This window comes from Vombatus ursinus, unplaced genomic scaffold (assembly GCF_900497805.2).
Source record: "Vombatus ursinus unplaced genomic scaffold, bare-nosed wombat genome assembly UNPS02000577.1, whole genome shotgun sequence".
Classification (NCBI taxonomy): domain Eukaryota; kingdom Metazoa; phylum Chordata; class Mammalia; order Diprotodontia; family Vombatidae; genus Vombatus; species Vombatus ursinus.
In genome coordinates, this window is record NW_020940355.1 from 21516355 (window position 1) to 21530851 (window position 14497).

The following is a 14497-nucleotide window of genomic DNA, read 5'->3' on the forward strand; positions in this document are numbered from 1 at the left end:
ATCACTGTCACCTAGATGTGGTGAAAAAATATATTAAAAAGCTTTACTTACTTTGGATGCTCAAACTTGTCTATGAGATCAACCTTCTCTACTAGGTCCCCTCCAATGGTTCGGACTAAGTCATAGAAATCATTCTCAGAGTAATTCTGAGAGGGTAGCCAGAAGGAGATGTCATTCACCAAAGCTGGGTACTTGCTAAGAGGCTAAAAAAACCAAAAAAAGATGAATTTTTAGTGTGGAAGGGAAATATTCTACATTTTTATGGCAAGTTTCAATTGGCTAATTGGGAAAAGTTAATGAATCCTTAATTTACTTTCTGTATTTTGAGAATAAAACAAGCTTAAAGGATAAATTCATCTCAAAATTTAGATTATTTCATTATGAATACAAAAGATTCTTATCATAATTGTATAATACAACCATATATTAGATTTATAGTTTCTCTAATGGTCAATTTAGTATTAAAGCAATTTGAATTTATCATATTGCAAATTTTCTCATTTGAATGTTAGAGAAGGAAAAAGGTTCAATTTAATTAAGAAGAGATTCATTAACTGCCTATGATACTTTCTGGAAACCGTCTTAATTTAGAAATAAGTAGTTGTCTTTATGAAATGGATATTTCAATTAGTAATGCTTTCATTATTTGTTACTTATAATTATTTATTAAAATAAAATGCTGGGTTGATTAGCAAGATTTTCTTAAAAATGGGATTACTTCTTAAATTATGCCTTTAAGAAAAAGTGCCATAAATATGAATACTAGAGTCTCTTCCCTCTGACTTTTTTATGTAAGTTTTCTCCATATTCAGTATTTCACTCTTTCATCAGGCATGTGTTTAAACATTAGAGAAGTTATTGGTTTTCAGAAGGGAACATGGGTGAGCAAGACGACTTTGAAAGTTACATGTTGAATTTGTTCTATGCTTAAAGGAAAAAAGTGTAATACAGGTTTAAAGTTTTATGTTCTATTTTGTATGTGGAAATGCTGTGTTATTTGGTATTAAGTTTAAATTTAAAAATAAAAAAAAAATGACTGTCCTTGTTTAAATGGCTTCCACAGATACTACAACCTGTATATAAAGGTTTTGGACTACATAGGATATTATCTCAATCAAAAATCATATCTACATTCTGAAATATTTTATGACACAACAACTGAGAAATCCTAAGTGAATACTTGATAAAGCTATAAACTTGTTAGGAGGACAAATATATACAACGAATTGATTTATGCTGCCTGGGTAACTATAGTATAAGCCATCAATGAATACCTGATAAGGAAAACAGCACAACTTTTAAATTAGCACATTCTCTAGGGAATCAGTGTAACAAAAATGATTACTCAACTTGAAATATGAATAAAGTTGTCAGACCAATGCATTGGATTGGAACCCCAATTTCAAACTTGAACACAATAAAGCTATCATGTAGGTGTGCATTATAAAATATCCTGCTAAGGAAGACGGGATCCATTTCCTCTCCAAGGAGTCAAGCTGCAGTGCTAAATAATTACCACAACTGTTAGAAAGAAATAAAATGAAGGGAATTTAGTGATTATATTGAGGTAGAAGGGAGAATGAAACATTCTTGCTCAGATGTTTTTTTCTTATATCCACCTACACTATGGGATGAGACTCTGATGTCCCATGAGCAGCATGAAAGCTTAACTAAACTAGTTCCTTAGAGACATTCATTATTAAAGAGGGGAAAATGGTCTAGAAAGAATATATACATACACACATACACACACACATAAAATCTACTCTTTAGCTAATTCAAGACTAGCAAATGCAACTAGCAGCAGTAGCAGAGCATGAGCAAAGAGACAGGGATGAATAGAGGAATAGGGGCTTGCTCATTGGGGCATGGCATACCTCTGTGTCTGCAGTCACATGACAAATCAAATTGCTCTGGGAAGATAATGGATTCAGGGAGAGTGCTAGTTTCCAAGACACACATTTCTCTAACATATGAGAAAAGTTAAGTGCTTAGTGAAGAAATTTTTTTTAAAAGTTACACAACAAAGTTTTCTTTAAAAAAATCTTTTTTTATTCCTCCTGCCCACATCTAACCACACTACATGCTCTTTATAGTACACGTGCTTCTCTGTTTAGAGGTTCTAGCCACCCTTTGCCCTATATGTGTGTATGGCATATCTACCATGAGACAATAAACTTCCTGAAGGTAATCTGTACCAATCTTTGTACCACCTCCTGCCTCCGACAATGTCTTATACACAGTAAATGCTTAATCAATGAATTTAAATAAATATAGTCTAACTTCCTCATTTTATTTTGGATTAGGAAATATATCCAAAGAGATGAAATGATTTGTGCAAATTAACAGTTGCGGCAAGAAGCATTTTCAGAGTAAGCAACAGAACCCAAGACTTAATGTCTTTTTCTCAACCTTCCAATTTTCCTCAAAAAAAAAAAAATTAAGCATCATTCCTGGTTACTAGTCATGTAAGCAACAAACTGGTAGACTGGACATTTTCTCAGATCCTCATGACCTCTCCAACTTCAAATCAGAAATTATGTGCCAAAGATAAAGTAACTTCAATTGCCTCCTTGGTTTAGGACATCCAGAAACCAAAAGAAGATAAAACAAAATAAAACCCAAACCCAAGAATCCTGAGCTCACTTAGCACTCCTCCCCCAACTCCAATATTACTGGCACCAAGGCTGGACTAGCAGACCCAAGAACATGACACAGGCTTATTCACTCATTCCTACATCAAAACTCACCCCTCTACCCTAGCTTCCCCTTCCCTCTTTCTAGAGCCATGGAGACCCTGGTTCTATACTGCATTAGTCTGCCTGGGTCTCAACAGCCAACTTGGCCATAGCCCTTCAAGAATAAAGGCCTGCTGGGGGTAGCAACCCAGCAGCACTAGAACTGCAAAGCTCTGAACTGCCAGTGTGGGAGAAAACAGGCTCTGAACTGCTGATGCTTGGCTAGAAAACCAAGAAACAGAAAAAGTGGGACAGATCGCCAGGACAGGACACTGCGTGTGTGTGTATTTGAGGGCTATGAAGCACTCTACCAAACCTGAGGGGAAAAAAAAAGCATAGCATCCAGCTGGGACAGTTCAAATTTGACCACCTAAAGTCAGATGGGGCAGAGACCCAGGTTGGCAAACTGTGAATTGCCCAACTTGGGGGCAGACTGAGGTGCTTTAAGAGCCAGTTCCCAAGGAAATCACAATCAGAAGGAAAGGAGTCAGGAAGTGAGGGAGAAGGAAAATAAGAAGGAAAAAATGATTGAAAGGAACAAAGATTTCAGGAAGAAGAAAATTCAAAGACCTTGAACATAAACAGATAAATCAATAGGAAAAACAGTAATAACAGAAGGAAACAGGGCCTCCAGATCTAAAAAGCACGCTCATGCATCTATGAAGAAATATTGCAAAAAAAAAGGAAAATGATTCAATTCTTTTCCCTTTCAAACATTTATTTTCCCCAATTACATGTACAAAGTTTTTAACATTTGTTTTTTTAAAATTTTGAGTTCCAAAATCTCTCCTTTCCTCTCTACTTTCCCCCTTCATTGAGAAGGTAAGCAATTTGACATAGGTTATACATGTGCAGTCATGCAAAATATATTTCCATATTAGTCACGATGTGAAAGAAAACACAGAGCCCCACCCCCCCCAAAAAAACCCAAGAAAAATAAAGTTAAAAAAAAAGCATGCTTCAATCTGCATTTAGACTCCATCAGTTCTTTCTCTGAAGGTGCATTGCATTTTTCATCACGAGACCTTCAGAATTGTCTTCGATCACTGTATTGCTGAGAATAGCTAAGTCATTCACAGTTGATCATTCAATATTGTCATTACTGTGTAGAACATTTTGGTTCTGCTCACTTCACTTTGCATCAGTTCATGTAAGTCTTTCCAGGTTTTTCTGAAAATATCCTGCTCATCATTTCTTAGGGCACAATATTATTCTACCACAATCATATACCACAACTTGTTCAGTAGTTCCCCAGTTGACGGGCATGCCCTTAGTTTCCAATTCTTTTGCACTACAAAAAGTGGTGCTATAAGTATTTTTGCATACATAGGTCTTTTTTCTTTTCTTTTTTTCTTTTTCTTTTTCATCTCTCTGGGATACAGACCTAATAGTGCTATTGATGGGTCAAAGGGTATAAATAGTTTTATAGCCTTTTGGGCATAATTCCAAATTGCTCTCCAGAATGGCTGGATCAATTTACAACTCCACCAAAAGTGTATTGGTGTCCCAATTTTCTCACATCCCTTCCAACATTTGTTATTTTCTTTTTCTGTCATATTAGCCAATCTGATAGGTGTGAGGTGATACCTCTGAGTTGTTTTAATTTGCATTTCTCTAATCAATAGTGATTTAGAGCATTTTTTCATATGATTATAGATAGCTTTCATTTCTTTGTCTGAAAACTGCCTGTTCATATCCTTTGACCATTTACCAATTGGGGAATGACTTGTATTTTTATAAATTTGACTCAGTTCTCTATATATTTGAGAAATGAGGCCTTTATCTGAGACATTTGTTGTAAATTCTCCCCCCATTTTCTGATTTCCTTTTAATCTTGGTTGTATTGGTTTTGTTTGTGCAAAACTTTTTTAATACAATGTAATCAAAATTATCCATTTTACATCTCATAAGCTCTCTGTCTTGTTTGTTCCTAAATTCTTCCTTTATCCATGGATCTGACAGGTCAACTATTCCATGCTTTCCTCATTTGCTTATGGTATTACCCTTTATGTCTAAATCATGTACCCACTTTGACCTTATCCTATTATAAGGTGTGAAATGTTGGTCTATACCTAGTTTCTGCCATACTGTTTTCCATTTTTCCCCCAGAAGTTTTTGTCAAATAGTGAGTTCTTGTCCCAAAAGTTTAGATCTTTGGGTTTATCAAACACTAGAATACTATGGTCATTTACTACTGCATATTGTTCACCTAATCTATTCTACTGATCATTTTTTTTTAGTCAGTACCAGAATGTTTTGATGATTACTGCTTTGTAATACAGTTTGAGATCTGGCACAGCTAAGCTAAAGCCTTCCTTCACATTTTTTTAAATTGATTCCCTGATATTCTTAACCTTTTGTTCTTCCAGATGAATTTTATTATTATTTTTTCTAACCCTATGATTTTTAGTAGTCTGATTGGTTTGGCACTGAATAAATTAATTTAGGTAGAATTGTTATTTTTATTATGTTGGCTCAGTCTATCCATGAGCAATTAATATTTTTCCACTTGTTTAGATCTGACTTTATTTGTGTGAAGTGTTTTGTAATTGTGTTCATATAGTACCTGGATTTGTCTTAGCAGGTAGACTTTCAAGTATGTTATATTGTCTACAGTTATTTTAAATGGAATTTCTCTTTCAAAATGATTCAGTACTTTATGTCCTGCATAGCAAAAATAATGAGCAGAATGGAAAAACATGAATCAACAATGCCAAGTTTCAACAAAGAAACAAAAGAGGAAATAATAGATTAGGAATGCAAATACATTGAAGAGAAAGAGAACCTAGAAGAAGAGAAACAACAAACAATAACATTAAAAGAAAATATGCTTGAGGAACAGCTAGGTGGTGCAGTGGATAGAATCCTAGCCCTGAGTCAGGGTGACCTGAGTTCAAATCTGGTCTCAGACTTACTAGTTGTGTGAACCTGGGTAAGTCACTGAACCCTTAGTCCCTCAGGAAAAAAAAAAAAAGAAAAGAAAATATGCTCACCATGCAAGCAAAACACATTGATCTTGAGACAGGATATGCAGAGACAATCTAAGGATACTAGGTCTCCCAGAAGAACATGACAGGACAAAAACCCCTAACACCACAATGAAGAGAACTGCCTAGAACTTCTGACCATAGAAAATGAAATACCAATTTAAAGAATTCTCAGATTGCCTCTGGGGAGAAAAAAAAGCAAAAACAAAAATCTGAGGCTGAAAACTCTAAGACACATAGTGGTTACATTTAACAACTCAATTCAGAAGTAACAAGTGCTGCAAATCATCTGGGAAAACATCTTCAAACACAAAGGAAAGGAAATTTGAATAAAGCCAGACTATTCTGCAACCATTAGAAAAAAGAGGAGGGAATGGAAAAATGTGTTCTGAAGAACAATGGAACTCAGGACACAGCTCGGGATTACAGGTCTTGCAAATCTGAGCTTCACCACTTAGAACAAAATCTGGACTTTCAATAATAAAGAAGAGTTTGAAACATTTTTAGAAAGAAAACCAGAATTGAAGAGATTACTTGCCTCAAGAGCACCCCAAACAACAGAAATGCAGGAGGAGTGAATAAATATAGCATTCAAAGACAGCAACAGCAAAAGAGAGATTAGTAAGAGGTTTCCTTTTAAATGTATACAAGGAGACAGGGGTGAAGGGGGAAATCTGGTAGAGGTAATAGTGAAGTGGCAGATATGAGGCACTGTGGACAGAACCTGGTCACAACTTGCCTACAGATGAATCAATGGTTGGGACTACATTACAACATGGGAGGGTACATAAAGTGGGGGAAAGAAATAAGGGGATTGAGAGGAGTTGAGTGATGCACTAGGGTCAAATCAAGATCTAGCAGTGAAGAAAAGATGAGTCTTGTGGTCTCAGAAAGAGAAGAGAATAGGGAAGTGGGTAAAGAGGAAGGGGGAAAATTGAAAAGAGGTAAAGGAAGGATCCTAACTTTGGAAGTACGAGGGGGTTCTACTGATAAATGCTTCTATAGGTAAAGAGAGATGATTGGTGAAAGGAGATGAAGCCTGGGGAATCTGGTGCTTGAAAAGTCTATTTGTCTTGGGTGGGGTGGGTAGGGAGGGGGAGTTGTAACTCTTTTTTCGGGGGGGAAATTGGGGTTAAGTGACTTGCCCAGGGTCACACAGCTAGGAAGTGTCAAGTGTTTGGTCTGAGGCCGGATTTGAGCTCAGGTGTTCCTGACTTCAGGGCCGGTGCTCTAGCCACTGCGCCACCTAGCTGCCCCTGCGAGTTGTAACTCTTATTGGGCAATTGGCACCTGAAAGAATGGGAAGTGGGAAAAATGGGACACAGGGAGAAGATTTCCAGGGAAATGTAGAAAAAAAGGTCAACAAGAGACGGTGTAAACCAGCTGTGGGCTGCATCATGAGGGACTTATTGAGGGAAGGGCCCTGCCACGGGCAGTATTCTCTCTAATACCTATAATAATTGGTATTGTTCTGAAAGTGAGAAATAATGGAAAGGGAGAAGTAAGCCCTATAAGGCAGGGGCAGAAAGCACCTAGAATGGATACCTTGGCAGCTTCTATCGAATAATGAAGAATACAGAGATAAGAAAGAGACCAGATAATTATAGGAGTCACGAATCAAAGAATGAGGGTCTAGAAAACAGAAAGAGAAGGTGGGTAATGAAGAGAATGAGAAAAATCCCCTTTGGAAAGGTGTGCAAAAATGAAATTAAAAACTAAGGAACAGGACTAACTGAAGGGTAGGAGAGGAAGAGGGAATATCAAATGAGAAGAGGGGACCAGAGGTGAAGGAAGGGAAGAGAGCCCACAGGAACAGAGTCAACTTAAAAAAAAAAATAATTAAAGTAACTGAATGAACATAATACTGTTTTTACCGAAGAGGAAACCTGAAATGAAAAAGCTTCTACAAAGACAACATTAATGCATCTAGGATAGATATGTTAACAATTAATAAATACATAAGATTTATAGTCATTCTTCAATAGATAATTGATCATTCTCAAATGAACTGCAAAGTATTCACAACCACATTAAAAATGCTCCAAACCACTAAAAATGAGAGAAATGTAAATAAAAACAACCAAGAGATTTCACCTCACACCAAGCAAATTGGTAAAGATGACAAAAAAATGGCAACAGTACACGCTGAGGCACTGTGGAAAGACAGGCACACTAATATATTGTTGGTGGATATGTGAAATGGTATAATCATTTTAGAAAGCAATTTGGAATTATACAAATATCGTGACTAAAATGCCCATGCCCTTTGAACCAAAGACTCTATTACTGGGCTTATGCCCCAAGGAAGTCATCAGTATGAAAAAAAAAGTCCTCATATACTTCAAAATATTTATAGTAGTGATTTATATGATAGCTAAGAACTGAAAACAAAGTAAATGTCCATCAATTGGGGAATAGGTAAACAAATTGTACATGAATGTAATGGAATATTACTGTGGTATAGGAAATGATGTGTGTGATGAATACAGAGAAGCACGGAAAGATTTCTATGAACTGATGTAGAGTGAAGTAAGCAGAGACAAGAAAACAATATATACAGTAACCATAACAATGTAAATGGAAAGATCAATGATACAACAAATTCAAAAGTAAATGTAACAAAATTATGAATTTCAAATGGGACTCAAATGAAGAGATATGAGAAGACACCTCCAACCTACTCCTTTGTGGAAATGAGTAGTCCATGGGTATAACATATTGCATATGTTTTTAGACTTTTTCAATGTACCAATCAGTTGTGCTATTTTTCCTCTCCAAAAAATACTATTTGTCATATGGGATAGCTACCTAGGAGGGAGGGAGGGAAGAGAAGAACACATGGGATTCTATGGTGATTTAAGAAACAGAAAATATCACTAAAAACTTTATTTAAAAAATAAACATTGCTTATAAGAAACCAATGTGAAGTGATGATTTTGCACCTAATTAAATTAACATTTTTTAAGCAAAAACTTTGTGCAGAGCACTAAGAAAGAAAAAAAAATTACATAACCCAAGTGAAGTTTAATGGAGAGAAAATATTACAAAGTTATATTTGGTTACAAAAAACAATCTACTATGGAGCTAAAAAAGCAAGGTGGAGAAAAGCAGTGACTTCTCTTTCCTTGAGACATAACACTCCATCTCCTAAGCTCATGCCATGCCCCTGTGACCCCCATAGATCCCTTCTCTCTCTTCAAAGTTAAGCTCCAGCATCACCTCCTGCACGAAGCTATGCCTGATCCCTCTAAACTACCAGGTGCTTAAGTACCTTGAATTAATCTGAATTTATTCTTTTAAAATGTATTGCGTATATATACACATTATCTCTTTTGACAGAATGGAAACTTCCTTGAAAGCAGGGACTGTTTCATTTTTTTGAATTTTGTATCCCCAGGATCTGGAACATAGCCAAGCACAGAGTAAATTAAATGACTGATTGACTGTAAGGTCTTTGAAGTCAGCAGAGTGAGGTGGCAAATAAAAAATCTAATTCGGTCTTAAACTGAATAAACAGAATTATATAATATACCACAGTTCACTGTTGTCTTAGGACCATAGCTAGAATATTTTATCTAGTTCTAGGCACATTTTAGAATAAGAATTGAATGAATTCAGAAGAGGGATGTGAACATGACTAGAAATACAGAGGAGAGGATTTAGAGAAATAGGGTTAAGTTGTTCTACCCTAGGAGGGCAGAGCCTGGAGCAAGCAGTGTTTGCAAGTTGTAGAGATACAGGCTTCTGCTGGATATAAGAAATACTCCCCTAACAATTAGAGCTTTCAAAGAACAATGGGATGACTCAAAGGCAGGATGCTCCTGTCAAGGGAGGTCTTCAATCAGGGTGACTACTTGTTGGGCGATATCATAGAAAAGATTCATACCCTGGGCAGAGATGACCTTTTATGGTTCTTCCAATCTCCAAGACATTCTGTGATTTCATAAAATGCAAGTTAATGGCATCACCATGTCTAACTTTTAAATGTATTTATTGCATGCATAACAGAAATATTCTTCACATTACTCCTTGGTACTCCATCCAATTTACGATGATTTGCTGGGCATCTCTACCTGGATGTTCTTCTGGTCATTCAAACTCAACATGTTCAAAAGAATTTAGCACAGTATCTAGCACAGTAGTAAGCACTCGATAAATGTTTGGTGTCTTGGCTTGAATTCATCATCTTCAACAGTGTTCCTTCCACTAACTTCTTTAATTTTTCTTATGGTATCACCATTGTTTCTGTGACCTAGGCTTACAGCTTTGCAGTCCAGAGTTCTCCTGTATTCCTATCTCATTCTACCTGATACATATTAATTTGTGTATGTACTATATTTTTCTCCCACCTCCCATTCAGTAGATTATAGGTTCCTTGAGGGCAGGGACCCTGTTTTTCACCTTTGTAACCTGGGTACCTAGGACAATGTTTATTAAGCACATAGTAGGTTTGTAATAAATTTTTGTTGAGTGAATAGTTGAGTAGATAAGAGAAAACTATACCTAGAAGCTATTTGGGGAAGGAACAAGCTCAATTTCCAAATAAGCCTAATTCCTAATCACTTCTCTATCTCATAGTAGGTAGGCAACAAGCATTTATTAAGCATTTGCCATGTGCCAAACTCAGTGCTAAGCACTGGGGATACAAAATAAGCAAAAGGAAAGATAGCCCCTGCCCTCAAGGGGCTTATATTCCAATGGAGTAAGACATAACTGGAAAGAGGGAGGAAGAGGAGGGAGAGAAGGTACCCATGGGGACATCTTCCATTTCTGGACCCATCCATGCTCAACTTCCTTTCAATTTATTCAATTTCATTCTATTTTACTCAATTTAAATTTTAGGGGTTAAGGGTTGACAAGGGATTTTAAAAATAGATTTGTCTACTTGTTGTGATGAAAGCACTGTCTGAATTTATTTTAAAACTTTTGCAGGTTTTTTTTCTTCCTTCTAAAATGTTCAGAAAAAAAAATGGCCTAAAAAACAAAAATAAAAACCAGTGGCTAAAGGGAGACTAACCCTCTACTCTCCTCTCTTCTCTCAAAAATATGTATTTGGAGGAGTTATTAGACTAGGTAATGAAAAATCTTTAGCATTATCTCCAAAGTAACTTTTGTAAGAGCCTTGAGCTTCAAAGATGAGGTGGGATGGAGGAGTGACAATAAATAGGTTGCTTTTTTCCCTCTCTCCTCTGTTGGTTAACTGACAGACAAGACTCAAGAGGCCTGGAGCAGAGAGGAGGCCCCATGGTTGAAAGTAGTGTTAAGCTTGTAAAATACTTCAAATTTCAGAAATCCACACTTGGGAAAAGTCTACATTGCTTTCTTGCTCAACACTACCTTCAAAGCACCACTATTTGGTGGCAGCTGCTCAAATTCTGAAAGCATAGAGCCCAGGAGGAAATAATCAGGCTTTTTAAGACTGGCCTCATATATTCAGTATTTAAAGTGATAGTCACTTCATAACTGACTAATCATTAACTTAAACCTTTTGATGCTTAATTTCATTTATTTTTACAAAACACTGGGCTCTGGATTTTGATGTGAAATTAAGTCCAATTTGCTTTTTTACTTCCATAAAGTAATAGTGTTGACAAACGCCCTTTGTAACAAGTTCAGGTTTTGTGGCATAAAGAAAATTGATTGAGACAGTAGCGAAACTATTCCCATTACACTTTTGTCTTTCAAATCTCAATTGGAGATTTACTTCTCCACTCGTTGTGCCTATTTGTTTTTACTGTTCTAAAGGGCTCTTTGTACTATGGTGCTCAATAAACTGGGAACATTTTGGTAAATGAAGTAGAATCATAGAATTAAAAGAGACTTTAGAGGTCATTCAATTCCATTCCATTCAACACACATTTATTAAACTCAGAGTACTTGCAAGGTTTCTAGCTAGCTTTTGGGAATACAAAGCAAAAGCAAAACCCTTGCTGCCCTCAGAGAGCTTAATTTCTGCTGGGGGATAAGGGAAACAACATGTACACATACAAGGAAACCTGAGGTCACTTGAGGAAGGAGAGAACACTAAAAACTGGAGGGTGAGGGAGAGGTTTCAGGGAAGAAGCAATATCTGAGCCAGGCCTTGAACGGATATAAAGATTCTAAAGGAGGAAAGGACAAGGGAGGTCACTTGAGCAATGAAGGGTATCCTGTGCAAAGGCAGAGTGATAGGAGATGCAAGATAGGGAACAGCTAGTAAGGTGCAGCTGGAATGCAGATTAAATGAGGAGGAATAAAAAGAAAGTTTTGAAAGGTAGGGTACAGCCAGATTGTGTAGACCTGTAATTGCCTATCTTAGGAGTTTATATTTTATCCTAGAGCTCATGTGAGTCACTGAAGATTTTTGAGTATGTCATGTGACATGGTTGGATGTGGACTGTGAGGCAGAGAAGAAAACCACTGATGACTCAGAGGTCGTGAACTTGTATTACCGAGGGGCCATTTAGGAAGAGATCTAGACCAGCGGTATCACTCAAATAGAAAGAAAACCATAAGGATCCATAAGGATCACAGCCATATTGTCTTAGAAAACTACATATTAATATTATTTATCTTCTATTATATTTTTACATATTTTGTTAAATATTTCCCAATTACATTTTAATCTGATTCAGGGCCTTGGGGGAGTGTCGTGGGCCCCCTTCTAGAACAAATCCTATTGGAACCATGAATCTCAGCTTTAACTTTTCCCTAAGTGGTTATTCATCCATTACTCAAAAAACTCTAGTAGTGAGGAACCCATTACTCTTGTCAGGTAACCCATTCATTCCACTTTGTATAGTTCTAATTGTTAGGAAGTTGTTCTTTATAATGAACTGAATTCCATTTCTTTTCTTTTCTTCTATTTTCAGTAACTAACATCAACTAATCACAGTACTACCTACTGGGTCCAGACAAAACAAATCTAATCCCTCTTCTACATGACAACCTTCGGATACTTGAAGCTGGTTATCATGTCTGTATACAATGTTTGTAGATCTGACCAAGGCCTTCGATACTGTCAGTCGTGAGGGCTTATGGAAAATTACGTCAAAATTTGTTTGCCTGGAGAAGTTCATCAGCATTGTACATCAATTTCACGATGGCATGCTTGCCCGGGTTCTGGATAATGGACAATGCTCTTGTGCTTTCCTGGTCACCAATGGAGTGAAACGAGGCTGTGTGCTTGCTCCCCTGATTTTAGCATGATGTTTTCAGCCATGTTGTCAAATGCTTTCAATGAGGATGAACATGGCATCAAGGTCAGCTACTGCACTGATGGTAAATTCTTCAACTTTAAAAGACTACAAGCCAAGACCAAAGTGGAGGGAGTATTGGTGCATCATTTTCTGTTTGCAGATGATTGTGCACTCAATGCAGCTTCTGAAGCTGAGATACAACAAAGTATGGATTGATTCTCTGATGCTTGTGCTAATTTTGGCCTAACAATCAGCACCAAGAAAACACAGGTGCTCCATCAGCCACCACCACACCATCCCTACGTGAAACCATTGGTTACAGCCAATGGAGAAGTTTTAAATGCTGTAGATAAGATCACATACCTTGGTAGTGTGCTTTCCAGGGATGAACACATTGATAATGAGATTGACACATGCATTGCCAGAGCTAGCTCAGTATTTGGGAGGCTCTGAAGGAAAGTATGGGAGAGAAGAGGTATTAGACTGACTACCAAACTGAAGGTCTATAGAACCACTGTGCTGACTTCATTGTTATATGCCTGTGAAACCTGGACAGGATACCAGCATCACGCCAGGAAACTGGAATCACTTCCATTTGAATTGTCTTAGGAAGACTGGTCCTTTCTTGAATTTAACTGCCAAGCATTCAAACTCTGCTTCGGAGAATGCAACTACGATGGGCTGGCTACGTTGTTCAAATGCTAAATGTATGCTTCCCTAAAAGACTATTTTATGGAGAACTCACACAATTGTTCACATGGTGGTCAGAAGAAGCGACACAAGGTCTCTCTTAAGAACTTTGGAATTGATTGTGTGACATGGGAGACACTGGCACAGGATGACTCAGCATGGCGTGCCCACTTCAGAAAAGGTCCTGTGCTCTATGAGCAAAGCAGAAGTGAAATAGCTCAAGAGAAACACAAAATACACTAACTTAGAGAATCCACCCCAAATGTTCACACGGACTATTTGTACCTGACCTGTGGTAGAACATTCCAAGCTCATATTGGTCTTGTCACAGTCAGGCACACTAGAGCTTGACTCTGGCATGGTGGTGTCATTTTGGTCCTCTTTGGAAACAAAGGACAATAACTTCATGTATGTATGTAGATATCATTAGGAATCACATGGTTAAGTTTCATCTATCTGTGTGTCTGTATGCACACACACACACACACACATATGACATTCAGTCCTCCTCCTGATTACTTCTGAAAGTTTTTGTAGTCAGCTTTCAGTCTGTGAAATTGTGCTTTGAGTTACCATAAACCAATTTTACTGGCAAAAATAGGATGCTGTATCAGGTGTTTTTCCCCCCCTAAAGTCCAAATTTTGACAGCTCTTACTTCACAACTTCATCCAATCATTTGGCAATAAAAAAATAAGCTATCAAATTTGGCTGGCATGATATGTTCTTTATGAACTCCGGCTGTTCTCATTTATGATTCTATTATGCCCTGTATATTTACAGATTTTCTCCCTTTGTTCCATTATTTTGTTTTCCCTCTTACTTAATTTCATGGAGTGCCAGGAGCATACTGTGTGCCAGTCAGAGGCAGGCACAGTTCCTGCCAGTCAGCTTTTGTTCTATTAC

At 37.2% G+C, this 14497-nt stretch overlaps 1 protein-coding gene across 3 annotated transcripts in view; it reads right to left on the reverse strand.

The window, feature by feature from the left end:
• FARS2 (phenylalanyl-tRNA synthetase 2, mitochondrial) overlaps positions 1-14497 on the reverse strand; it is a 611417-nt gene that overhangs the window by 205321 nt on the left and 391599 nt on the right. For 2 of the 3 annotated variants that reach the window (XR_003569237.1, XM_027863784.1), the window contains exon 6: positions 52-203. The exons of the other annotated variant lie outside the window; for it this stretch is intronic. Coding sequence is in view for 1 of the 2 variants with exons in the window: in XM_027863784.1 (XP_027719585.1) it covers positions 52-203 (152 nt within the window). In the remaining variant the exon portion in view is untranslated. The remainder of the gene's footprint in view (positions 1-51; positions 204-14497) is intronic. 3 annotated transcript variants of the gene reach the window in all.